General features: G+C 46.2%; 2 protein-coding genes across 4 annotated transcripts; one reads left to right on the top strand and one right to left on the bottom strand.

The window, feature by feature from the left end:
* The first annotated feature begins 728 nt into the window (after positions 1 to 728).
* LOC117963631 (RING finger protein 207-like) lies at positions 729 to 19965 on the top strand. Of its 3 annotated transcripts, none has more exons than XM_059002126.1 (18): positions 729 to 808; positions 1686 to 1876; positions 8114 to 8246; positions 8749 to 8896; positions 9842 to 9923; positions 10246 to 10321; positions 10864 to 10989; positions 11219 to 11265; positions 11850 to 11922; positions 12195 to 12263; positions 12490 to 12558; positions 12642 to 12769; positions 16006 to 16177; positions 17157 to 17342; positions 17452 to 17503; positions 18048 to 18165; positions 18644 to 18736; positions 19061 to 19965. In XM_059002126.1, the coding sequence occupies exons 2-18, from the start codon at positions 1686 to 1688 to the stop codon at positions 19245 to 19247; spliced, it is 1950 nt and encodes a 649-aa protein (XP_058858109.1). In that variant the 5' UTR covers positions 729 to 808; the 3' UTR covers positions 19248 to 19965. The 3 variants fall into 3 exon arrangements, with proteins under 3 accessions (XP_058858109.1, XP_058858110.1, XP_058858111.1); XM_059002127.1 differs by having other exon boundaries at positions 8752 to 8896; XM_059002128.1 differs by lacking the exons at positions 729 to 808; positions 1686 to 1876 and adding an exon at positions 3268 to 5114.
* Positions 19966 to 21079: 1114 nt separating this feature from the next.
* LOC117963806 (protein-S-isoprenylcysteine O-methyltransferase-like) lies at positions 21080 to 27140 on the bottom strand. The gene is made up of 5 exons (XM_059002129.1): positions 26890 to 27140; positions 25455 to 25543; positions 24593 to 24762; positions 23473 to 23690; positions 21080 to 22998 (listed from the first exon to the last, which is right to left on the bottom strand). Exons 1-5 carry the CDS (start codon positions 27106 to 27108, stop codon positions 22816 to 22818), a joined length of 879 nt encoding a protein of 292 aa, XP_058858112.1. The 5' UTR covers positions 27109 to 27140; the 3' UTR covers positions 21080 to 22815.
* Positions 27141 to 27538: the final 398 nt, after the last annotated feature.

Consider the following 27538-nt stretch of genomic DNA (forward strand, 5'->3'; position numbering starts at 1 on the left):
CGATGCCGCTCTTGCACTCTGTGCTCGATTACAGCTAAGCACACTGCAGGACAGTACACTGTAACTACCTCTGGATGCAATGCCATGCCTAATTATTATATCGATATTTTGCAACGACAATATATGAATAGGCATATTAGCATATTATAGTGTCTCTGTCAATAGGGACTCTGCACAAGAATATAACACCATTAAGACAAAAATAAATATATGAATTGTTATTGAGTTAGTTGTCTCGTCAATTCCATGGTTTGCAATGGTTTTTAAATGGGCTTCACCACACATACCTCTCTGTGCTTCATTGTGCTTTCTCTACACTTTGCTCAACTTTCAGCAAACTTTTACAAGGACTTGTGTATTTTTTAACATGCGGGTATGGATGCAGCCTTACGCAAGGGGCAGGTTTCACACTGCGTACTGCAGAGCTATTCAGTAGGGTCCCTGTTACTAAAGGGGACCCCGATATCAACAAGGTACCAGCCAATCGAAATCCTGCTCAGAACACAAGGACAAGGGCCTTGGAGCAAAAGTTCTAAGCATTCTATAAATAGATGTATCTGCGAGGATTAAATAGGAGGCGCAGTTTGTCATGCCATTGAAGAGCAGTGCTATCTGCTGTCCCTGTTGTCATTAATTACAAAAGCCAAAAAGCTGTCCCCCCCCCACCCCCCTCGTTTAGAGCAAAGCCTTCTGGGAGTGGGCTGCCTTGCTGACGTCAAGAACAATATCCCTGCATCCACAGCTGAACTTCAAGAGCTCACACATTTCTGTCATTCCAGCCTGGGCTCAGAGACAGGACCTAAGCAAGGTAGGGATTGCTGTACAGACTCATGCAGGCTTTGTATTGCAATGACTGCTGGAGAAAAGTAAAAACTAACCCTCCACTTCTCTCACAACTTTAGATTTGATTTGTTTTCAGACTCGTCCAGTTCAGCTGTGGTTGTGCCTCACTGGGTCTTGCATTAAGGGTTAATTTTTTTTTTTTTGGGGGGGATTGCTAACTAGCTTGGTGATTGTTTTGGCATTGGAAAGGTGTATGCATTATTTAATATCTATTTTTTTCCATTTTAAGAAATACACAGTGCTTGTGTGCTATTAACTTGAGTCTTAAAAGTATGTCACTTTATGTATGTAAGTATGTTTATTGCACACTGTTCTAGCTTGGCTGATAGAAGTTACCTTTTTGTTAGTGTTGAAGGTATAGTATTTCAGTATGTCATGTTTTTGAACTCTGTGTCTTCAGATCCATTACACTGTGCCGTGTATTCCTGTACACTGGCCTGTTTGAGTCTTGGCTAACATGTACAGAGCTCTACCCCTACGTACTGATTGTCCTAATACTTGTTGGAGGGTAATTACAGTATCAGCCTGTGTGTGTAGCTTTGTTAACCATGAGAAACCTGACTGCTGGATAACCCACTCACATTTCAAGCAGCCCCCTTGGCTATTGGATGAACTGTATTAAAATAAGCCTTTGATAGCGCTGGCCACAACACAAGTGGGCTGTTATCATTAATTTAAAAACAAGCAAAGATGTTTCGACTTGGAGAGAGTGGGAGAACTCAAAGCTCTGTGCTGTCGAGTGTTTCAGTAATAAGGACTGTTTAAAACGAATGCCCTTTGTTTTGCAAATCCACATTTTCTCCTCCGCTGAGCGCTTCCTGATTCCTTTTTTCCCCCTGTAGATGTCTGGAGGAATCTTCTCTCCTCTGGATAACCTGTACAACCTGGACAACGCCAACTGCCACCCTTTAGTGTGCCACCTGTGCCACGAGCAGTACGAGCAGCCCTGCCTGCTGGACTGCTACCACACCTTCTGTGCCAGCTGCCTGCGAGGCCGGGCCCTCGACAGCCGCCTCACCTGCCCCCTCTGCAGGTAAGACTTGGTACTGCGCGCCCGTGACCCACTGTGAAGCCCAGAGAGGTGTGGTAACGTGCATTCAAAACATGGCAAACCATGCCTCATATAATCATGGGGAAAGCAAGGGGGAAAAACTGCAACATTACTGTGCAACGTTACAGTGGTAAACTTTTACATGGGAGGCACACTGTAGACAACGCTCTGTACTGAAGAAACAACCTTGTTGACAGAGCAGTTAATTGCAGTGGCCTGTTAATGGCTGTGGTGTTGCTTCCTCTGCCTGGAGAGCAGATTCATTAAAGCCCTGTGTGTCAGCTCTAGCTGTGGCAGGAGTAGGAGGTGCATACCTGGGTTCCTGAGCTCTCCTCAGCTCTCTGACTGAGCTGTCACTGACGGCCCCAAGCCCATGGCCTGTGACTTGTACAGCACTCTTTACTGTGCTCGACCCCGCAGCCCCTGAATAGAGTAAAGTGAACAAACACGACTGCAATGCAGCCCAGAGAAAGTGACAGGTGATCTTTTGCCCCTATTAACTGCAAAGGGGGTCTCAAAAACCTGTCACTCAGAAAATACACCAATCACAACATTCTGCTCTTGTATGTTGCTGTGATTCATTTAAATAAGGACATGCATTGCATATATTTATATATTGACGAGGTGCGGACTAATATAAGGTAATGAAGGTAGAGTCTCTACGGCAATGCAAAAGTTCCAAATTCTTTCAGCCAAGCTTTCAGTTTAGATGGCTTACCAAAAGAGTTTCTGTAGAGACCTTCATGGTCACATTTTGCTTCAGAAGGATTCATTATTTAACTCCTGCTGATTTGTTTTCTTCAAAAAAACAATCTCCTTATTAATTTAAAAACATGATTGTAAAAAACAAACAAACAATGCGTTTCTGCACAAACGTGTCTTCATCAGGGTCACACTGATTGTGAATTGAAAGTTGGCTTTACATTTATACCAATTATGTTAACAATGAGTTAAATATCTTATGTCTGGGTCAATTAAATAATCCATGCAATCAATAAACATTGAATAATCATTGCATCTAAAGTAATTTTAAATCTGAAAGAATTTTGAACTTTTGCATTGCCGTAGAAACTCTGCCTTCACTCCATGTATATATAGAGATATACTTTTGTGTATTTTCCCATGACTGATTTGATTTGTTACCCGAGTGGCGTTCTGTGATCCATAAAAGATGCATCTCCCTGCTGTTCATCAGCTTCGTTTGTAACAGGTGAGACTGAAGATTTCACAGGCTGCTTGCTTGGCAGCTGATTTTGTATTCCGTCAGCTGAGCAAAATAGTGATGTTTCACCCATACAGCGGAGAAAGCAGCAGTGCCATTGCACTGGGGTCTCAAAGACCCCACCCCTGACAGAACTAATCACGCTGGGCTGAGTTCATGGGCAGCTGCAGTATAAATCCGGTTCCACTTTTAGCTGATCAGGAATGCAGGACGAGGTGACGGGCTGCCACAGCATGCACAGATAAGGCTGGCATGCAGTCACACTGACAGTAAACACACACACAGATATCCATTACTGTGGCACCAGCTCCCTGTCATTAATACTGTGTTTACTGTACCCGCTCTTCCATACTGGTATTGTCTGGAAGTCTCTAAAGGTTTAGCTCAGCGTACGCTGCCGCACTCCATTGTGTTCATTTTAAAGGGTACAAAGATTGCTTTGCGCTTAGCCTTTTACCATGTTTAAAAGTGCAGCCATCGTTGCATGGACACGCCGAGTTATGAGTCTTCTTCATGAGTGCAGGTTTAACTGAGCAAGCAAGCAATCATGGGTGTGCTGAGTAACAAGTATCCACGGGTATCCGTCGGCCATACTGTCGAGAACGAGTAACACACCAGTACTACACAACAAAAAACAATAGCTGCGGCTCAAAAGCAAGTTGGCAAAACTTGTAGGTAATGTGTTACTGGAGTGAAATAAAGGGATTACTGGACTGCAGCAAACAGCAATCTCTGAGGCAGGCCTCTGCCCTGATGCCACTCGGATACCCATGTAAAGGGTTACACCAAGATAACAAAGAGATAACTAGGTCTTTGTGCCAGTGACAGCTGCCCATTAATCACAGGGTTAGCCAACACTCTCTTTGTTAGCATGCGGAGAAGTGACTCAGAAGGGTACGCTGGTTATAAATGCAGATCAATTGAAAACAATGCCTGAGCGCAGGTCTGCACATCTGCTTGAAGCATCTACTCGGGATCGGCAATATTTGTTTTATTCCCCTTTAAGGATTTTTTTTGCAGTGACTTAAACACCTCATCACACATCAAGGGGTCTTCGAACCTGGTTAAAATAAATGACTGAATTGAAATTAAAAATTAAAAATAATTCTGTCCATGTGCTACCTTGCAACGCCCTGTATCTTAGTACCATGTTTGTAACAGTGTTGTAGTCCGTGTTTGTAAGTGATATTGGCCTCCTCTGTTTCTATTGGCATTGCAGGAACTAGACCCTTTATATGCATTGCAAGCCTGTATCGACTCATAAGAAACACATAAAACGCTAGATGAAAGAAGGATAATCTTGCCTCACTTTGTCCCTTGCAATCAGAGCTATAAAGCAGTGGATTCTGAGCAAGGGGAGCTCATCTAAGCAGCAGAGTCGCAGTCGAGCTGCGTGTGGCTGCTGTTTCTCTGGGTACAGCTGCAGGTACGCACCTGGTTGGCCGAGTACAGGTAAACAATACAACCCAGGGCGATTCTCCCAGCGTGTTCAAAGGCTCTGAAAAATAAAAATCCAGCTGTGGCTCAGTTAATCAAATCAAAAGGAGGTCACTGGTTTGTTACGCGGAGCGCAGCGAGATCCATTTCACTAGAACACTCGCAGGTTGTATTTCAGCACGTTGCGGGCTCACTTATATTTCACTATAATGACCTTTTTATGAGTTGTGATGAACAGCCACCAGCTGGTCTGGGCAGATCTTTTCTGCCAGCTATCTGCAACCCCCCCCATATCATCTGTAACACTATCCTCGGTGGGTGACCCCGGCTTCAGGTTCGATAGAGTCTTTCTTCTCAGTCTATATTTGTCTCGAGAGCTGCTGCCGATGCCTTGCGATGCTCACATTGTCACAGGCAGCCCTCAGACTTCTTTCTCTTTTTATTTCTCTCGGCTCACTGCGGACTTTTATAAGGGCGAGCTACCAGAGTGAAGAAGGAGGACAGACGGCAGGAACAGTGCGGCCTCTCCAGCATGCTCCTGAGTGAGATAGATGAGTACATGTGCGTGCTTCTCCTTTGCTGTTTTTTTTTTAAGTCAGTTAGCATGCAAGCAGCGGGGGTTGTAAAGACAGTGCTGAAGTATTCCATGGTAAAAGCATAGCACAGCGAAGTAAAGCAACGCGTGGTGAAGCTCAGGCAAGCATGAGCAATGCCACGGCAAACCACACCACTGCAACGTATATGGGAGGCACGCGGAGAAAGCTTCTAGACTAGAAACGAGCGACGCAAACCGGTCTGCTTTGCATTACTACTTTGGTAACACTCTATAATAAGTGTGTGGAATTCAAATGTATTTACACGGGAACAAGCCTGTGATTTACTGTTAGACTCCATTGAGGTAAACAACATGAATTGATCCTAAACAAGCAGGCACTGAATGGAATTAGGGACTAAGTCCGCTCATACGGAAGCTGACGCTCATTTTTAATCGTAACTCTTGCTTTTGATCGTTACCGGTTTCTGAACCAGGCTAAATTAACTTTGTCATTTGTTGCACAGCATTTACAATTCCATTATTTATACTCTAGAAATCTCAGCCGCTGCTTGGACTCCTGCACTCAGGGCTGTGAAAGGCTGTGTACGGCACGGTAATTATGCGATGTGTGCGGATCAGTTTCACACTATTTATAGGTCCTTCGGCGCTGTCATTTAATATGCATTATGAATTGTGGAACTAGTACATCACTGTAGCGTAGGGCTGCATCATTATGTGATCATATGTACAGTTCATGTAGATTCACTCCCAGTGGTTCAACTGCAGTGATCTGGTGCAAACAATAGTCTCACCCCACTGTCGTAGTCTGTAGCAGTGTTGTGCAGGGCCCCTGGCTGCAGTAGTTCTTCTTTCTGGCTATGTTTGGAGACACAGACAGTCCCTAATATGTGTATGCATCACCCACCATCTGGCACAGAGGGCTGAAGTGAAGCTGCAATCTGGATGATTGCTTTTGTTAATTCTCCAGTCTGGCTTTATTTAAAAACGACTGGAGCATCACTGAGTGCTGTGCTAGTCAGAGGGGTGCTGTCATTCCCCACCTCTGCACAATGTCTGCACTCCATGGATATGACATGAACCTGTGCCACGGACGGGCCTGATGGTGCATTCAAAATGCATTTGGGAGTGCCTTCTAATGCCTTGATTTGTATTAGCTTCAGAATGGATTTTCAGACAGCTTTAAATTTAGCAATTAAGTTTCCATTCAAAGAGGTTATTTTTTGCATTATTAACTTTTTTTTTTATTTTTCAGCCAGACGATGAATCAATTATTATAATGCATCAGTAAAATAACAGCGCAAAACAATGAGTGGATTAATCCTGGGTTCCCTAGTATGAGTAAAAAGTAAAAGGAATCCTTTTGACATCTATTTAGAATCCAGTTTGAATACTGTAAAAAAAAAAGGGTAATCTTGAATGAATGCATTTTGAATGTGGAGAATGTTGACTTGAGCTGTTAAGCACTCTGTCGGCTCCCTGTATTAAAATGTCACAAGTTCACATGCCATTGCAAAGTGTCAGGCTGGGACCGAGCAGAGGCGTCAATGGCAGCATGGGATCCTCCCACTCCACAACGCGTGTGCAAACACCCCCCTGTTCTGCAACGCGTGTTCTTTAAACGCTGCATGCACGAGTATAGGCAGGCACGCTATGCCATTCTTTCATTCACTGTGAGAGCTTACAGAATGTATGGAGTCTTCTGTGATCACGCTGTACTGTGAGGGTTGAGTAATCACAATGTAACCACATCTGCAGTTCCTCCTGCAGTGGGTCCCACTGAAAAATTCACCCGGTACCGCGGCTACCGTGGTAACTCGAAGAAAGCCCATCTCTACCGCGTTCGTTGCAGCTTGAAGCGAACTCAATACCGTCTTTTTCCAGCAGGGTGCAGCAGAGGAATTGACTTTACTGTACACTGCTGTTTATTAACAAGATGGTTTCTGCTTACAGCAATTGTAGTTTCCTTATTAAAGGCCCTTAGGCAGGCTCAGTGCCCAGAGGTCTGAGGGGCACATGGTCAGGGAACAGTGTGTGTGTTTGTTTCTATTCCAGTAGCTGTCGTAGCCGCTGGAGGATTTGTGTAATCTAGGAATCCAGCACGCTGCTATTTCTGGAACACAATAACTCTGTCGCTAGGGAGGGTTGACGTGCTGGCGTTCTTTTTCTGTAGATGTTGCGGTTAATCAGGTGGTGCCCAGATTTAGGGTTCCCTACGGCTCTTTACACTGTTGCTAATTATAAAAACAAAAATGCAATTAATACAGCTTGACTGCTGGGAATATGTATGTGTTTTGGAAGTGGATGTCATTGTTTTTAAAGAACCAGACATCTCATTTGTACCACACAGCAGCTGGAACCTGTATTAGTCAAGACAATACATTTCCAGGCAGGATACAAAGGGTTAAAGCCAGGCGGTTTGTAAAATTAGTTTTGAAATAAAAAAAATAATAAAAATAATGTTTTTTGGCTTTGCAAACTTGACTGCATGCGAAACAAACCCATCAATAAATGATCAATTCGTCTGCTAGTGTACAATAAACAAACCGCAGATATCAGCCTACAGCCACGCTGTGGTGTACCATCAAGGGGTTTAAATGAAAGGGTCCATTGAAGTTTAAATCAATCACGAAATAACAACAAGAAACAAACAAGATTTGAATCAAAATCTATATCCCTAAAATGACAGGAGCTCGGTGTCATACTTCTGGAAATTCTGAGTATTTCTCTACATAATCCTTTCCAAATTCATAATTTCTCACATTGTGATTAAGTGGCATCAACCTCGGCAGCGTTGGATTGCAATTCAGTTACAAGTTTATTTGGACTTTATTCCATTCAAGTCCTTCCAACAGCCCCTGAACAAATGCAAAATACCGCTTGATCGCCCTCTGCTGTTCACTTGTATGATCACCACCCCCACAGCACAAGCACTGCTTAAAGCTGCAGTGCTCCACAATCCTGTTTCAGCAGCTCAGGAACGAGAACCCCTGCTTCCCTGTTTCAGACACCAATCGATAGTGAAAGGAATCAACGCGCTGCCCCCAGAGGACAAGCTGCTCAAGTTCCTGGTGGACAACTCTGCAGACTGCGAAGAGACCGTCCAGTGTGCCAACTGTGACCTGGAGTGCAAGAAACAGGTACCCAGGAGCCAGGCTAGGGACTTCTTTAACATCTGCACTGCTTTTCAGTGCACACAGGGTTACTACGTGACTCCGTGTGCACTGGGACACTAGTTTGGGGCTTTTTCAACTCGCAATGCATTCTTGTTCCTTTTTCCCTGTTTCCCAGCAGGACTTCACTTACCAGAATGCACTGGGGTGTGAGCTGGAAAGCCTGAACTGCCTGGTGTACATGGAGTCACACGGTAACCCTGAGTGCACATACAAATCAACAGGTGTTAATAATCCCCAGGCAGGAGCATGTGTGGGAAACCCAATGGAACAGCATTGTGATTTGAAAGCTCTCTAGTTTTTCCTGTGTTGTTCACTCAAGACCTGGGGGTCGGGGAGGGAAGGTAGGCGGGAGGGAGGGAGTGCACTCAGGGCCCCCATCTCCTGTTCATTTCGGGGAGGGTTTGGAGAGGGAGGGGTGCTGCAGTGTTTTAAAAGGCTCTTGCTGTGCTCTTGTCTCTGTTGCCAGCAGGATGTGGATGCAATGTATTATTGCAACACTTGTAACCAGCCCCTGTGTGGCGCCTGCAGAGAGGACACCCACAAGGCCAAAATGTTCTCCCGCCACGAGATCGTGTCCCTGGCCAAGCGCACCAAGGAGATCCACAAGAAGTGCTGTGAGTATCTGCTTGCAGCTGCATCAGCACACAGCCCTGCATCGCTACAGCAACACAGAGCCCTGCAGCGCTACAGCACAGCAACACAGAGCCCTGCACAGCAACACAGAGCTGTGCACAGCTACAGCACAGCAACACAGAGCCGTGCACAGCTACAGCACAGCAACACAGAGCCCTGCACAGCAACACAGAGCTGTGCACAGCTACAGCACAGCAACACAGAGCCGTGCACAGCTACAGCACAGCAACACAGAGCCCTGCACAGCAACACAGAGCCCTGCACAGCAACACAGAGCCGTGCACAGCAACACAGAGCCGTGCACAGCTACACAGAGCCGTGCACAGCTACAGCACAGCAACACACACTCTGGAGCACCTATTGATTGAGTAGTAGGGCTCAGAGAAGACATTGAGAAAAACAAGCTGAAAACAGAACTCAAGACATTTCATTTAGAGGCTTTTAAGAGGTTTTAAGTTGTTTTAATCTAAATGGAAGGAATACTACATTTTATTAAGTACAGCTCTGGCCAAAAGTTTTGCATCGCCTAGAATTTTAGGATTGAGACGTAATTTAGAAATTGTATTTCACATAATGTAATCAAAGAAACTACAAAATGATATCGCAAAAGTCTACCGTCTAGTACAGTACTATTTCATGTTCGAGTTCAAATTTCACATTTTTCCATTTTTGACGTTTTTTTTGTTAACTATATGAAAAACTACAAAGTGGTATGCAATTCAGTATGTTAACGTAACATGATTCAGCAGGTTTCACTGGACTTTATGAAGCAAGATTAGTTGATTCTCTAGGGTGAGGCAAAGCTCTTGTCCCGAGCTGTGTATCTTTGTAAAGGCGTTGCAGACGTGAGGGTGTACATTTGAGTGGAGATCTGCTTCTCTGGGAGGACACAGCGATGGTCTAACCGCCCCTCTCTCTGTTTGCAGCCCTGCATGAGGAGCTCTACATCATGTTCTCCACGGAGAAGAAGTCCATGCTCTGCATCAACTGCTTCAGAGACACGCAAGTGTAAGCAGACAGCTGCGCTTTCATTGCAGGAGCTGATCAGCCTTCAGAGAAATCTCTATGAAAAAGCTTTTTGGTCACACTTTCAAATAATGGCTGCAAATCCAAAATGAATCCCACACACCTGAATATCATCTGCACTTCCTCGGAGTTCTGAAGTCATTCGTTTTGAATTCAGCCCCCTGTTAATTCACATGGATTCACTGCACTAGATTATTTTCACTTGTAAAGGATCCCTGTTTTCAGACTCTGATTGCTTCTGATTATTAAAGAAAGCGCATCTCCCATTGTAACTCCCCATCCCTGTTCATTCCTCCCTGCACAGGGAGAGCAGAGCGCACTGCATTGATATTGAGACAGCGTATATGCAAGGCTGTGAAAAGCTGGACCAAGCCGTCCTGGTAAGAGTGGCACTGGTTTGTAATTCAAGCAGCGTAGAAACGGGGAGAGGAATGGTGCTAGACTCCAGCAGCGTGTGCAATTATGCCCCTGCATTCAAAACAGAGACATGTATTGCTATCATTTCTGATTGTTTATTCAGATGTAAGTAACACACGGGTGTGGCGCCTGTGCAACTGCAGAAGTGCTATAAAAAGGATCTGGAGATTTGTTTACACAGACATTGCAATGGGAAGCCTTTAACAGCTAAGCCATTAATCGATTACTGATCGCCACAGCTTTTATTTTACACTTGATGAATCGCACTGGTGCCCTAGTAGAGGCCTCACATATATATATTATATTAGCAGCACATGCATGTACATTTTTTTCTATACTTTTTAATAATAAAAGTTTTCTCAATGTTATTACATGCATGTTTTCCGCTGATCAGGAATGGGTTGCTGGTGGCATGTCTTTATACAGCATGTTATTGGAAAGTGGTTGTGGTTTTGAGACTGTACTGAGTGCTGTGCCCTGTGCCCTGTGCCCTGTGCCCTGGCAGGCAGTGAAGGAGCTGCAGACGTCGGCTCGTGAAGCCATCGTCCTGCTCAAAGCCATGATCGAGGAGGTGAGGGACAATGTGGACGAGGAGGAGACTGCCATCAGCACCCTCTTCAACAACATGCAGGTAAAGATCATCTCTCATGGACCTCAACATGCAACATCCAGTCCTGAATCTGAACCATTACCGTCACCAACATGCAGGTGTCTTCATCTCCACTAGGGGTCACTGTTTCCTTTGGGAACATGCAGTGTCCCAGCTCACAGCTAGACATATTTCTTTATCAAGTTTAGCTGAGCTACATGGAGGACACAGGCTGTCAAAAGGCTTAAAGAGTTTTTTTGGTCTGTTTTAGGAGAAGCTGGCAGAGAGAAAGAAGATCTTATTGAAGGCTGCCCGAAGGTAAATACAAATCCAATCTCCAGGTCCCTGCATCCCGTGATGTTTCACTGATTGCTGGTAACTGTTCATAGCGAGATACCGTAGCTGAAACAAGACAATTCTCACCACTCGATGCGTGTGCAACCCTGAAATGATGGCTAAATACCTGCAATGCAGGCCTGATGCTGTAGAGAATAGTCTGTTGAGAATAATGTCCACACTGCTGGCATTCCTATGGCATTGTGTGACAGCTACCTCGAGTACCAATAAAGTACTGGGTTACAATGCAAGCTTAATATACAATACAGTATTGTTTACCCTCGCCTACCTGAGTGTTGGATGGAGCAAAGCTCTTACTTTTAAGAGCGTTTTTGGTTGGCTTTGCTGCCCCCTACTGTGGAATGAGAGTATTGCACGGGGCTCCATACGCAGGTTCAATCAAGGTGAGCGCTTTGCTAGCCCCGATCATGGTGGAGTCGAAGTCGTTCTCATTTTTACAGTGCTTTAAGGAAGGAACTGGCTAGTTTCCAGTCGCTAGTGGCCCTGGCCCTAACCTCTTAGTTTGCGACAGAGAGCTGTGACGGGTCCTCTCTTGCATTTCCCAGCCAGCACGAGGAGAAGGAGCGAGCGTTCAAGGAGCAGCTGTCTCACCTGGCCGCCCTGCTGCCCACCCTGCAGGTAAGGACCCTGGGCTCAGAGTCTACGGCTCACCCCTTACAAAGTATACTGTAAACCAGGCAACGTCTGCAGCAACTTCACTTTGTACGTGGAATTTCATAACATTGACCATGGGAAACTCTTCTGAGTGGCTCCGCGGGGAGCTAGCAGCCCTGTGGTCTTCGACTGCCTCCTTCTACCAAGGAAAGCTCCAAAAATGAAAGTCTCTCACCTTTGGCATGCTGGTACGGTGCAACACTCTCAAAGTGAAACTGTCTTCTCCTTGTTTTGAGGTCCACCTGGTCTCCTGCTCTGCTTTCCTGAGCTCCGCCAACAAGTTTGAGTTCTTGGATCTAGGCTATGTAAGTATAGACAGTGAGTACAGTCCTGAGCAATCCATTGCTGCACAAACACTGAAACACTGCCACAGAGCTTTACTGGTTTATTTTAGTGTCACCCCCGTTTGATACCCACACAGAACAGCTTCACTGACACATCACACAACACCGCCCGCTACACAGGTACAATGTAACGATTACAGTGCAGCTGGAGACACTCAGTGTAAAGTACATCCACTCTCTTCTGTAGCAACTGATGGAGCGGCTAAAGAAAATCGTGAAGCTTCCTCACAGGCTGAGACCAACACAGAGCTGCAAGGTGAGCTGGAGATACATTGAGGTTCTGGGAAACTGGCACCGATATCAGCATGGGCAACAATACATTTATTAACATGTGCACAGATCAACACGGAGTACCGCTCGGAGTTCGCTCGCTGTCTGGAGCCCCTGCTGCTGCTTTCTCATCGCAGGTCTGTGTCGCTGACAGGAGGAGGGGGCGGAGCCTCAGGGATCAGCAACGCCAGCGCACTGTGAGTCTTCTGCTATCCGATTGGCTGTGTGCAGATCACAGGGCCCCGCTACCTCACAGCTAAGGTACAGTGAGACTATAGCAAACCAAGTCAAGGAGAATAATTCATATTATTACCCTTTCTCTAAACTTAAGCACAATCATTGAGAGATAGAGACAAAAGGATAGAGGGATAGAGACAGGAGATAGATAGACAGAAGGATAGATAGATACAGATAGATACAGAAGGAGCGATAGATAGATAGAAGGATACACAGAAGGAGAGGTAGATAGATAGAGAGATAGATAGACAGAGAGATGGTGCCCTGATGTTAATGCAGCACAGGGCCCTCTGATCAATACACACCAGTATTATTATTGGTATTGTTTTTTAAGGTGAACTGTCCCAGATGGTTTAAATGGGACAATACTGAGATAAAAGGAAACCATGCAACTCACACACAGTATTTAAAAAAAAAAAAAAAAAAAAAAAAAAAAAAAAAAAAAAAAACACACTACTTAGAAAAAGACATTCAAAGTGTAATTTTTTGTCATGCGAGTTGCGCGGTTTCCTTTCTGTTGATATTGTTTTTAACACCGCAGCCCGCAGTTGATTTTTGTGCGTCAGTCCTGTTTTGGTGTACAATAATGAGATACAGCAGCTCTCCCCCCCCCTCCCCCTCCTCTCCCGAGTGCACCATCACAGCAGCAGCTCCTCAAGCTGGTTCTAATCCAGATTTCGTGGAAGCAGCAGCTATTTGATCTGTTTGTGCTGTTAATCATTACAGCTGTTAGCTTGCATTAAAAAGATCACAGGCAACAGGAGCATTGTTAGCTCTTACTCCAGATCGTATATCTGGCAGATTATTCTGATCGCTCCTCCCCTTTATTTCTTCCTCTCCTGCTCTCCCTCTGTACCTCATCTCCTCCCTACATCTCTCCTTACCTCATAACCTCCATCCTCCCTCTCTTGCTCCTTACCCCAAACCTTCCCTCTCTCCTTACCCCATACCCTCCACCCTCCCTCCCTCTCTCCTTACCCCAAACCCTCCATCCTCCCTCTCTCCTTACCCCATACCCTCCATCCTCCCTCTCTCCCCTAACCCCATACCTTCCACCCCCCCTCCCCCTCTCTCTACCCCATACCCTCCACCCCCCCTCTCCATTGGCACGCTTTGTGCTGTCAAGGTGCTGGAATCTGGGCTGGCCTCCCGTGTCTGTGTGAGGCACAGCGAGCACTCTGATAATCCATTGCACCTCCTCCCTCCCCGTTTCTCTCAGTAACTCACTGTTATCCAGTCCTGGGAAACAACATATTTATAGATGCCAACTGTGACATTGGCTTCAGAGCACACTCAGGAGGAGGTCACAAGGGCTGTGCAGTCTCTATCTCTCTCACACACACACACACACGCTTTCACCAAGGAGTCAAGTATTTTGAATTTTTTTTTTTTTTTTGAGCTGTTGGTGTTGCAAGTTCAAGTTTGACTGTATATTTCCCCCCCCCCCCCCAAGGATCCTTCAGTCTGTTGCTGTGCAGCGGATGGAGTAAAGAGAGCAGATCGGAAGTCCACTGAAATAGGAATACGAAACCTTTAGAAAGCAAGTAGGACAGACCGTACCAGATGATGCAGGGCGCATCACGATGCCCCAAACCTGCCTTTATATAGAAAGTGACTTCCGCTGGGGTCTCTCGCAGGCACAGCGACAGCCGTCCGCGCCCCGCTCTCCCCTCTCCCGAGTGCAGCTGTGACGCACGTCCCCCTCACATTTTCCACATAAATCAGCCGCTGCTTTCAGCCTGCCTGGCGAGCGCTGCGAGGAGATTGGCCGGCTCATGAATGCTGGGTGGCCCTTTAGCAGCAGGAGGCTGATCCAGGACTATTTTTATCAGAATTTCACAGAACTCTCCAGGATAGCGCTCAGCAGGCACTCTGGGAGGGCAGAGGGAGTGCTCTGTACAGAATTTCACAGAACTCTCCAGGATAGCGCTCTGCAGGCACTCCGGGGGGGGGTGGGGGCATGAGGCGTGTTCTGTACATATATTTAGTTCTGCTGATGTTACGCTGCTTCCAGATGTCTGGAGGGTTTGCAGTCTCCAGATTTCGTGAGTAGCACTTGAAGGATATCTCAGGGCAGTCGAGAGAGATCCACAGGACTGCTTCACAGCACGACTCAGTCCAGGTAAAACGCTACAGATTTTTTTTACAGCAAGGATTAAAGCTGTTTGTTTGGGCTGGAATGTCCCTGCCCTTCTTCATTCACTGCTCAGTTCTCTGATACTTAGGAAGGACTCTTCTTGGGAAACGATTTCAATTTCTAGCATGCCCAGGAAGAAAGAAAATTACTAAGCATCTTTTGCTGGCTTAGCTTCTTACTGTAGAATCAGACCAGACTTTGTGTACTAGCTGATACTGTGAGGCATGTCTTGGTGTATGGCTGACTACTCTTTCTACTGCACTCCCTGAATGGGACCTGCACCCCCCTGAACGTTGAAATGAATTCAGACATACCTGAAAACGCAGTTTCTACCTCGCCTCCACTGTGCAACGTCAAGATTTCTGTCCTTTGAACCGAAAGGGTTAAAACACACGTCCCATGAATATTTGTAAAATTTGCTTCCTAGTAAGTTTGCCAGGTTTGCATCTGAAGGAAGTCAGATAGGTCGACAGGAGTTTTGGAGATTTGGAGGAAATTCAAGGCAGTCGATTGCAACAGAATGTCCTGCGATGCCTGAGCTGCCGTTGGCGTGGTGTGTTGTTGTCTGCGTGTGTTCAAACAGCTCTGGAGATAGTGAGTAATCCACTGCACAGTGCCAGGGCAGCACAGCCTGCGCAGGAGGGACTCGGTCAGTAGTGGAATGTGTTTGGGCTGGTTAGTGTCCAGCAGCACAACAGAGAGAGAGCACAAGAAACCAGAGGAAGAGCTGCAGCCCTGCCAAAGCAATGCCTGAGTCTCGGAGGATAAATGCACCTAATCCTGCTTTTAACTACCGTGGACATGTAGACTCTGTAAGGGGTGTGGAGGGGTTATGTTACAGAGGTTTCCTTTTAACAAGGCTTCTTTACATTTGTAATGCGTTTCCTATGCATTTTTTTTTATGTAATACACTTTTCGCTATTCTCAGATTTCACTGCGCTTTCCTTGTGGCAAGCTTTAAGGGAAAGGCAAATGAGAGATCAGGTGCAGAAAGGCAACGCCCCAGACTGCCGCGGTGCACTGGCCTTGCTGACGTGTTCCCTTGTGCTGTTCTTGCAGGCTGCAGTCGCCCCTCTCCCTGACGGTCCCCTCCTCCAGCGACATGTCCCTCTCCGCGGCCGTGGTCCGCAAGCCCACAGCGCACCGCTACATCAGCACCAAGGTCCTGCTGGCCGAAGGAGACGAGACCCCCTTCACTGAGCACTGCCGCAGCTATGAGAACAAGTACAGGGTGAGCAGCAGCCCCTCCAGAGGAACACGTTTCCACTGGGGAGAGGAGCGAGGGAGAGGGAGAGAGTAAGGAGAGAGAGCGAGGAGAGAGGGAGGAGAGAGGAGAGAGGAGAGAGAGGAGGCGAGAGAGTGAGAGAGAGGAGAGAGAGAGCAAGCGAGAGAGAGGAGAGAGAGAGGAGATAGGAGAGAGCGAGAGAGTAAGGAGAGAGAGCGAGGAGAGGAGAGGAGAGAGGAAGCGAGAGAGGAGAGAGAGCGAGGAGACAGGAGAGAGAGAAAGAGAGGAGACAGGAGAGCGAGAGAGAGAGGAGAGAGGAAGCGAGAGAGTGAGAGAGAGGGAGAGAGGAGAGAGGGAGAGTGGAGAGAGAGAGGAGAGAGGAGAGAGAGAAAGAGGCGATGTTTTGGGAATGCTCTCCAGTGCTGGAGATGTTACCACTGCACCGGGTACACTTACCAAGGCGTGGCAATGCTGCTGTGCTTTGCAAGATCCGGATCTAATGCAGCATGGCTTCAGATTGAATGAGAAACACTCATGTTGGTCTCGGTGTACCTTAATTACCGGAGTATAACATGCACCCTGTGTATAGCGACTACGCCACTTTGAGTTCAGTGATATGCACCTATTGTATAACACGCACCTCATGTGGCCCGCCCTATCAAATACATCATAATACACCGCAATACAGAATACTGTTACTCGAGTAAACTGTGTATATACCGTGCAACCTTTGTACAGCATGCAGAAACTCTCCTAAGCAACGGTGTCCATGGCTGGCCCTTCCACTCCTGGTCTTTGCTTCAAACCCTGTTCTAAATTGTTAACTGAACCAATGAAACCTCCATCCAGACCCTGAAGTAGTTAATGATATAGCTGTACCTGTTAAACCTGGAGTGGAACGGCTGTCCAGGACCGTGTCTGGACATCCCTGTGCGGTCTGTGGCGATTGAGGCTTGATCGACGGGTCTTCCTGGTTTCCGTGCAGACCCTTCAAGCAGAGATCCAGAAGCTGAAGGACCAGGTGCAGGAGATGCATCGCGACCTGACCAAGCACCACTCCCTGGTCAACACCGACACCATCGGGGACGTCCTGCACAAATCCCTGCAGATGGACGGGCAGATCGCCTCCGAGTACGCCTCTGTGGAGATGATGCGCGCCATGTTCGAGGAGGTAGGACCCTTTGCTTCATAGCGACCGCATCCCGGCCAGCGCGGAAACAGCGTTCCACACGCGACTCGGGTCTGAAACGGAACTCTCACGTCTCTTTCGTTTCATTTAGATTTGGGAAGAGACTTTTCAGAGGGTTGCAAACGAACAAGAGATTTATGAAGGTAATTTCACTTTCACTTTTCCTAAGTATTAAGTTACAGAAAGACGACCGCCCTAGGATAACTGTAATTAAATCTGTTTCTTATATTGGAAAAAGTATGCACTTTAGAGCATTAGATTAGTTTACTGGTTTGCAGTTATGAGTGGCGTTGTCTTCCCTATACTGCAAAGGTCTGCAGGTTTTAATGGTTATCCTTACTGGACCTGTAAACAACCTTGCAGTGTTGAAATTGAGATGTGTATGTAGGACAGCGTTACCTGACGATAAATAAAGTCTCCAATCCAAACTCATTTGTCTATAACTCAGTGATAGGGGTGTGTTTGAGTACTTGCCTTTAAGAAGTCTTTAAATTGTCAGGTATTAAATAATTCACAACACTATTAATGTGTTCATTTCAAAACAAGAAAAGCTGTCCTCCTCTCACTTTTACAACTGAGGGCAGCAAATGTTCCTTTCCTCCTGGGGCTCTGACATTTTTACTGCCATACTGAGGCCTTAAGCCGACAAACACTCAATCTCTCTCTCTCTCTCTCGTCTCCGCACAGCTCAGCTCCACGACCTGGTGCAGCTCAGGCAGGAGAACACCTACCTGACCACCATCACCAAGCAGATCAGTCCCTACATCCGCTCCATCGCCAAGGTCAAGGAGCGCCTCGAACCCAGGTCCGCCGCCGACCCTTCCTTTAAAACGTATTGCACAGCGCTTTCAAAAAGAGCAACGCAAGCCTACTCACAGTGCAGCGGGGCCTCCCGATGAGCAAAAAGCAAAGCCAGCACAACAGGGCAGAGGCTGGGGTCGAAGTGAGCCTCTCCACCTCTCGGAAAAACAGCCTCAGCCAGCTGCATCCGTAACGGCAGCGTACGCCCGAGTCGCAACTTGTCATTTAAAAGAAGGATATTCACATGCGGTTTGATATTCATGAGACTGTTCTGAATTGCTAGTGGCTTCTTTATGAGATCAGTTTCGCAAATATCATAAGAGTTCAACCTTTTGCGAATAGAGCCTGGTATCCGTTTCGAGTGGTAAAGTGAATACTATAAAAGAAACTGAGGACAAGCTGTCTGGAGATCCTTGTTCAACAAGAGTTTGGCTTGCATTGCTATTATTGTTTAATAAGCATCTCATCCCTCCTCTGCACAGGCTGAAGGAGTCCAAGGAGCTGAAGGATGACCGGACAGAGACCATGCTGCACATCTATGATGACAGTGCAGCGTGCAGCGAGGCTCAGCACAGGTGACTCTGCGTTACCGTTCCTCAGCTGGGTGTTGGAGAGTTGAACTGTGCAGGAGGGGTGGAGCTGGAACAGCACTACCCCTGATCTATAGAACTAGATTCATATAATCTGCATGTGCCTATTCTAGACCTTTGTGTTGTTCCACTTCAGTGACAAAATACACTGAATCTCACAAAAAAAATATCAGAAACGTGACTTTGATCGTTTACCTACTGTGGTGCAATTTTTGAAAAGGTATTGTAGAATTTTATATTTAAAAATAGACGGGTACGTTTCCTTTCCAGGCATGTTCTCAAACCGAAATAATTTTGTTTGTCTTAAAGAAACGACCTGACGTGCGGCGCCGACGAATGCCGGGACAAAACGGCGGAGAACCGAGAGAAGATAATCGACAACCGCTCTCTGAACATCCTGTCGGAGGAGTCGGCGCTGAAGACGAAAGACTATTACCGCTCGGGGAAGCAGAAAAACAGCGGAGACCCCCCCGGCAGAAAAGAACTGCCCGTCTAACGGAGACGCAAACCCCCTTCCTGTCCTTCAGCAGAGACACGCAGCCATCGTCGACACGCGGGAAGGGACAGACTTTTACTAGCATCTTTCTTTGAGGGGGCAAAAAGAAATCCAGCGGACGCAAGTCTCATCACATGACGGAATATACGGATGCTTTAGGATGAAGGGCTGCTCCCTTGGGAGCTGCGAAACAGCCGTGCGCTCCTGATACTGCGAAAGTCACCCAGTGGAACTCCTGGCATCGTTCTGTAGACCTGCTCTTGGGTGAACAGCCCAGGGTAGAATCCTGCTTGTTAATTTGCCTCTCAGTAACGGTATTAATGGCGTTGCCACTAGGTTTCAGGCGGGCGTTTGCGTTGAAGAAGCGAACAGGATCTTGGAAGATATACCCAAGGAAGCGAGCAGATGTCGGGACTGAAGGACAGTACAGTATTGCAGTACTCTTCTGAAGAGGCGGGGTTTAGATATCTTTAGTCTGCATTTGTTTAAGCAGAATTCTGATAAAAGGTCAAAATGTTCTTTAAATCACTATAGTAACTTATTCTAAAGTATAGAGTTTTCTATAGGCTGTAATGTATCACAATTACTGTATTGTTTGCTGTAACACATATATGTTAGTACTTCAGTACTGAGGACTTTACTGAACTGAACTCCCAGTACAGATTTATTTTTTTAGGTAAAAGATGTGCAATATTATCCATATATAATTTTAAATCCATTGATGGTTCTGTAACTTGTCGCTTGGTGATGGTTTTGCAGTGTACAGAGCATGCACTAAAAACTGTATTAGAAAGCCAATCTACTTTAGTGACCATTACGGATAATGGATACAGATAGCGATGCAAAATGGTTTGAATCTATTGTTTTCATCTGCACCACGAACTGTAAACCGTTCTGCCTGCTGCAAATGGAAACACAAGAATGGTGCAACCTGACAAATTAATAACGATGATGAGGGGAGCAAAAAAACTGTGATTGTGTGCAATTCAGAAAAGATAGACTACTATGAGACAAATGAAAAGGCTTTTAACCCTGCTTGCCCCCCCGATTACATTTCAGCATTTAGAGTGAGTTTAAAGAAGTGTCTTTATATAAAAAAAAATAAAAAAATCACAGGAAAGAAAGTGTTCTTCAAATTTGGATTTAATCAAAGTGACTGTGACATTAAAGCCTTTTTCAGAAATCACAAATACTGCCCTGCCCCTAGATGGCACCCTTGAACCAGTGGTTCCTGTCCCGCACATGCACTGGAGCATGCAAATCTGTTTCAATACCAAACCATATACATAAACACACAGACAGGCAGGCAGGCAGGCAGACGCCAGCACACTCTACAGCAGTGACGCTCAACCACGGGCCTCGAACCCCCTCAACTGAACTAACAATTAGCTTAATTCGATCTTTTTAACTGTTCTCAGCTCCTAACACGTTGCAGATTAAGTTATTTCTACGATTTTACAGTTAACTTGAAATCTCCAACTCTTTATAAGAGCTGAAAACAACTGAGCTAATTGTTAGTTAAAGGTTTAGTTAAGTAATTGAGAGCTCAGTTGGAATGAAAACCAGAATACATGGAGGTCCCCCCCGAGGACCGGGATTGAGAAACATTGCTCTACAGCACAAACTCCGCATCCGGCACCAAAACCATATTCCGGTCCAGGTTTTCATTCCAACCTGTTTCAGTTTCAATTGCAGTCCAGGGTCTGTGGTCATTAATAATTATATGAAGAATTTAATGTGAAGCCAGGAATGGATCAAACTGCTATGCAACGGGAGTCTTATTTCCATCCCTGGAACACAGGGACTTGAAAAGGGGTTTCGGCCAATTGTGAAAACTAGGAATGCTCAAAGAAAAAAAAAAAAAAAGAATTTAGTAATGCAAGCACTTTATTTGCATATCCCCTCCTCCGCCAGAGTCTGGATCTCTTAATTATATTAAAATACAATAGAAAAGGATAATATAACTCTTCCCAATACAGTCAATATTTACAATCACACCTGGGTTTTTAAATGATGAATGACACGTGACACTTTGCAATGTATTAACACTGGGAGGAACGCTGTACGCAACAGATGGCTTTTCAAAACCTGATTCATTAAAAAACATTTCCAACAAACTGGTCGTCTGTTCTCAAAGTGTTGCACATTCTGAGTCCATGACAAAGGTTTGCATTGTGGTCGTGCAGGTTACACTGCAAAGAAAAATAAAAATAAGAGTTTGCATTTCTTCAAGCAAGCTGATTTGAACACAAACTCCTTTTGAAGTGAGCTTTTACTAAACAATAAAACAAGAAGCTACAAAACATCCCCACAGGCCTGGGTTCCTGCCTTATTTTAATCAAAATAAATAATACAGCAAGAGAGAACATCACTGTCAACGAAAATGGGGACATTATCAGGTATAAGAAATACTCGTCTGTCTGTGTGTGTGTCTGTCTCTGTGCCTGTGTGTGTGTCTGTCTGTCTGTGTGTGTGTGTGTGTCTGTGTCTGTCTGTGTCTGTCTGTCTCTGTGTGTGTGTGTGTGTCTGTCTGTGTCTGTGTGTGTGTCTGTGTCTGTGTGTCTCTGTGTCTGTCTGTCTGTCTGTCTGTGTGTCTGTCTCTGTGCCTGTGTGTGTGTCTGTCTGTCTGTGTGTGTGTGTGTCTGTGTCTGTCTGTGTCTGTGCCTGTGTGTGTGTCTGTCTGTCTGTGTGTGTGTGTCTGTGTCTGTGTGTGTCTGTCTGTCTGTCTGTCTGTGTGTCTGTCTCTGTGCCTGTGTGTGTGTCTGTCTGTGTGTGTCTGTCTCTGTGTCTGTCTGTCTCTGTGTGTGTGTCTGTCTGTCTCTGTGTGTGTGTCTGTGTCTGTCTGTGTCTGTCTGTCTCTGTGTGTGTGTCTGTGTCTGTGTGTGTGTGTGTCTCTGTGTCTGTCTGTCTCTGTGTGTCTGTCTGTGTCTGTGTCTGTCTGTCTCTGTGTGTCTGTCTGTGTCTGTCTGTCTGTGTGTGTGTGTTGGGTGGAACATTTTGTAAGCAAGCTTTGGGCTTTCTCAAAACACAACAGCTGAACACAGTACTCAACGCAGAGCTGTGGACATTTGAAGAGACTCTCTGCCATGGACCACGATTCAAACGCCGCCTCTCAACTCCACTGAGCCCTTGTAGATTTATTCCCCAAATCATTAACCCCCTCGACCTGCAGTTCATTCAACAAAGCTCCCTGTCCAGAAACCAAGCAACAACAAGACAACGAATAACCGGCAAAGCAACCAAAGCAAACCCAGCTGCCACTGGCGACCGTGCTCTGAGATGAAGTAAAGGGACGAGTCCTGATGCGCACTCTGCAGCCTTCAGTGACAGGGGATCCCAGAGGCAAAAAAGGGGTTTTAACTGACCCTTCCCTGAGGAGGTCACCAAACCTCCCAGTCAGTGCCTTCCCCCACCCCTTCAATTGAAATTCATTACGCACTTCAGAAGCCTTCGGTGAGGTGTGCGTCCCCAGGGGAGTGAAGGTGAGGAGGGCGGTTTGTTTAGGATGCAGGGGTGGGGTATGCGGGGAGGGGTGAGCGGGTGGGAGGTGGGGGGGGGGTGTCTGTGTTTAGGGCTCCATCTTGATTCCTGTGATGAAGGGCAGGCCCGTGGGGACCTTGCTCTTATACTCCAGATAGTCCTCTCCGAAGAAGTGGATGAGCGTGATCTCCTCTTCCTCGATGCGCTCCCGGAAGAACCTCCAGGAGGCCAGGGCGTATCCCAGCACGCACAGCGGGTTACACAGCAGCACCTGCAACAAGAGCCACAACCACACCAGGGGCGATTAAACCTGTGCAACCCGGAATGAAGCTGAACCTCCGCACACACCTGCCTAACTGAAACTGCATCACATCACCCATCGACTCCAGTTCAAGCACACACGTGTGTCATACGATCATTATTCTTGTATTTTCAACCACTTTCAGTGACCCCATTTGTTTGGAAAAAAAAAATAAGTGACGTAGTTCTGTTTCTGTATTTGTAGCTGAGATTATCACTGCTTGGTTATTTAAAATGAAGAGAACTGTAACTAACTGAACCAAATAGCACTGTAATTGTAACTGCAATTTCAGCAAACCGTTTTGCAACGCTGGCGTGGCAGACTGTACTGCGAGCGAATCAGAAGGGACCGTTTCCTTTTCTCTTCCTACAGCTCTCCTCATGAACCCCCCCTCTCCTTGTGCGCACTGCAACGCTTCCCGTGGTGGGTTCACGCGTGGCTCACCTGCGTGCCGATGCTCCAGTAGAACCAGCCCACGTAGGAGGGGTGCCTGAACCAGGAGTAGACCCCGGCGGTCACCAGCACGTGGCTCTGCGCCTTCTCATTCTGGACGATGTGGTTGAAGTTGGAGCCGGCGGTGAGCATGGCAGACTTGCGCAGGCACTCCCCGATCAGCACCATGAGCAGCCCCAGCGCGCTGAGCCAGGCAAGAGGCTTCAACTCTGCAGCAAAACATCCCCACAAGCATGTCAGGGTCTTCCATCCAACCCCCTCCTCAAAACATCCCCACAAGCACGTCAGGGTCTTCCATTCAACCCCCCCCTCAAAACACCCCCACAAGCACGTCAGGGTCTTCCATTCAACCCCCTCCTCAAAACATCCCCACAAGCACGTCAGGGTCTTCCATTCAACCCCCCCCTCAAAACATCCCCACAAGCACGTCAGGGTCTTCCATTCAACCCCCTCCTCAAAACATCCCCACAAGCACGTCAGGGTCTTCCATTCAACCCCCTCCTCAAAACACCCCCACAAGCACGTCAGGGTCTTCCATTCAACCCCCTCCTCAAAACATCCCCACAAGCACGTCAGGGTCTTCCATTCAACCCCCTCCTCAAAACACCCCCACAAGCACATCAGGGTCTTCCATTCAACCCCCTCCTCAAAACATCCCCACAAGCACGTCAGGGTCTTCCATTCAACCCCCTCCTCAAAACATCCCCACAAGCACGTCAGGGTCTTCCATTCAACCCCCCCCTCAAAACATCCCCACAAGCACGTCAGGGTCTTCCATTCAACCCCCTCCTCAAAACACCCCCACAAGCACATCAGGGTCTTCCATTCAACCCCCCCCTCAAAACATCCCCACAAGCACGTCAGGGTCTTCCATTCAACCCCCCCCCCCCCCCTCAAAACATCCCCACAAGCACTGATATTTCCTAAAAGTTATTTTTTTTCACTCTTGTTTTCCTGAAGCCGCTGTGCCCTGTCCACAACAACGGCGCTTCACAGAGCAGAGAGAGAGAGAGAGACTGCAGATCTGTAACAATGCAACCCACCCTCCCCTCCCCAAACAAACCCTTTACTCTACACTTACTCCACAGCTACAGCATGAGGACGGACTGACCTGGGAAGAGCAGTTTCTCCACAGTGAACTCCACCCAGGACGACACGGCTGCCACTTTGTACTCCAGGCTGTGGTTGAGGAGGAAGGAGTCGAGGGACAGGCTGCGCGGGTTGATGATCGCTGTCACCAGGTACTCCGAGTAGTGAAAGAAAGACAGCGAGCACATGTACCTGCGAGCAGCAACACACAGGGAGGGAGTCAATAAGACTCCTACTGCATAGCGCTGTGATCCATCCCAGGCGTTAACTGATTAGTCTCAGTGTGCAGGTAACAAGCTCAGGTGTGTCTTATTAAACTCAGTAAAACCTGGAGTGGATCAAACTGCTATGCAGTGAGAATCTTATTGCCATGCTTGTGTATATCAGACTACAGTAGTACAGTACAACTGGTATGCTATGTAATATTGTTGTATAATAATAATAATAATAATAATAATAACTACAATTGAATATCAGTGGTATTAATAATGGAAATAAGACTCCCACTGTATAGAAGTGCGAGTCATTCCTGGTTTCACTGTGAGTTTAATGAGACTCACCTGAGCTTGTTACCTATACACTGTCGCTAATCGAGCTTGTGTTAAAACCTGGACTGGATGAAACTGCTTTGCAATAGGAGTCTTATTTCCATTGCTGCTATACAATGAAACACGCAGCTTATTAAATGTCTTCAATCTAGAGTTAAACCTGCAAACAGCCCATCCCTGAATTCACTGGCTTCACAGACAGGACGATCAGAAAACAATTACACTTCAGAAACTGCCAGCACTGTGGATACTGTGAGCACGCAGGAGCTGGTAAAACAGGACGGGGTTGTGTCAGGTGGTTAAGGAGACTAGCGTGTAACACTGCAGGCCGCTCACCAGCCGAAGGGTCCCCACGATGTCTTGCTGAAGCTCACCAGCAGACCACAGCCGAAGGCAAACCCCAGGAAGCAGGCTCGCACTGCAACCTGGTAAAGAGCGAGAGAGAGCAGGGGAGTCTCAGCACGTCGTTCCACTTCACTGAGGCAGCATGTTCTCTCAGCTACTGCAACAGATTCAAGAAAGCACTGCAGGGCTGGGAAGAAGCCTGCTATTGCACAGCAGTCCCGGTTCAGGGTGTGCTAACTCAACTCCCAGAACAAACTGCTACACAAAGAGATCTTCTTTCAATCGGGGTAAGAATGCACCACACTACAGGACAGCTAGCATGCAACAGAATACTTCTGTATAAGTATAATAAGTATAAGTATAAGTATAATAATAATAATAATAATAATAATAATAATAATAATAATAATAATAATAATAATAATGTTATTGTATATCAGCACAATTTGCTATTGGTTTATGGAATGGCAGCAGTGTGGAGTAGTGGTTAGGGCTCTGGACTCTTGACCGGAGGGTTGTGGGTTCAATCCCTAGTGGGGGACACTGCTGTTGTACCCTTGAGCAAGGTACTTTACCTAGATTGCTCCAGTAAAAACCCAACTGTAAAATGGGTCATTGTATGTAAAAATAATAATGTGATATCTGTATAATGTGAAATAATGTATAATGTGATATCTTGTAACATTTGTAAGTCGCACTGGATAAGGGCGTCTGCTAAGAAATAAATAATAATAATAATAATTTAATAGTAAGCACTATAAAATAGGTTACTGTTTTTGATACAAGTAATTTGAGAACTGACTTTTTTGGTTTTTACTATTAGTTTCATCAATGTATGATTGCCTGTGGAATGTTCAAGTTCATACGTCATTCATTGTAAATATGCAGTCTATCGTTGTGTGATAGTGGGCGGTCTAGCCAGCTACCTTTACAGGAAGTTATATAAAAAAAAAAACCCCAAAACAACTAATACCCATTCATTATGGAAAACTACCCCGTCTCTCTGTGTTAATACATTATAACCGGGAAATAATCCGAATAGCAACTCCATATTACTATTACAAACATATCCTATACACACTGTGGGAATAAAACAGTGCTCCACAATATATAACTTGTGCTCTAGTTTCAAGTCTCAATGAAGATAACAATGGGCGTCTCTATCTGAAATACTCACCAGTGCTATAGACAGAACAGCAGAGATAAATCCGGCTCAATGCTTAACAACAGGATCAACTAACAACTTTGAACGTGGCTGTGTACACCAGATTATTTTAAGCAATGCATTTCTCGTCTGCTTTCATTTAAATGAGCGAGCATTGCAGCTACCATTGCAAAGTGACAACCACTCTGCACATGTTAACAAAAAATAAATTTAAAACACAAAACTCGTGTTAGTGTTAGGAGTGAGAATTTGTTGCGTTACCTGGTAGACCGGTCCCTTGTACAGGACTAGCAACAGTCCATTCACCGACGCGACATACACAGCGATTGCTATTTTAGTGCGTATTCCGGGGAGCAGGGTCTGCACCCACGCAATGTCTGAGCCGGCAGCCGACAGCAGCGGGATGCAGACCGCACCGAGACCCAGGACAAAGCTGTAAACACTCGCTCGCCCCTCCGGAACAAACTTAATACCAGCCATGTTGGAGACCAGGAGAGACCCTGCTGAAACATCGCGAGTTTTCTTTTTTTTTTCTTTCCCACAGCCAGAGCGCACGCGATTATGCAAATCATCTAAGTCAAGCTCCGTCTGCCTGTGAGACAGCAAGGTCCCCTATGCCTAGAAATAATGTCCCTCTTTCCAGTGTTACAGTGCACTTTGAAAGGTTATTTCCCTTCATAATTACTGTGGTGGAAGAATACGCTATAAAAAATACAAAAGTATATCAAAGCATATAAAGTCTTGTGCAAAAAAAAACAACACTATATCAGCTTGGGAAATATCTGTTAAACTGCAAAATGATTTTTGTAGCCAGGTTTCATGCATGCCAGGTGACTCCGGGAGTAATTCCTTTGTGCACTGCGGTTATGGAACCCGTCGATGTGAATGGAACTGTGCTGGAATGTACCAA

The sequence above is a fragment of the Acipenser ruthenus genome, chromosome 27 (assembly GCF_902713425.1).
Source record: "Acipenser ruthenus chromosome 27, fAciRut3.2 maternal haplotype, whole genome shotgun sequence".
NCBI classification, from domain to species: Eukaryota; Metazoa; Chordata; class Actinopteri; order Acipenseriformes; family Acipenseridae; genus Acipenser; species Acipenser ruthenus.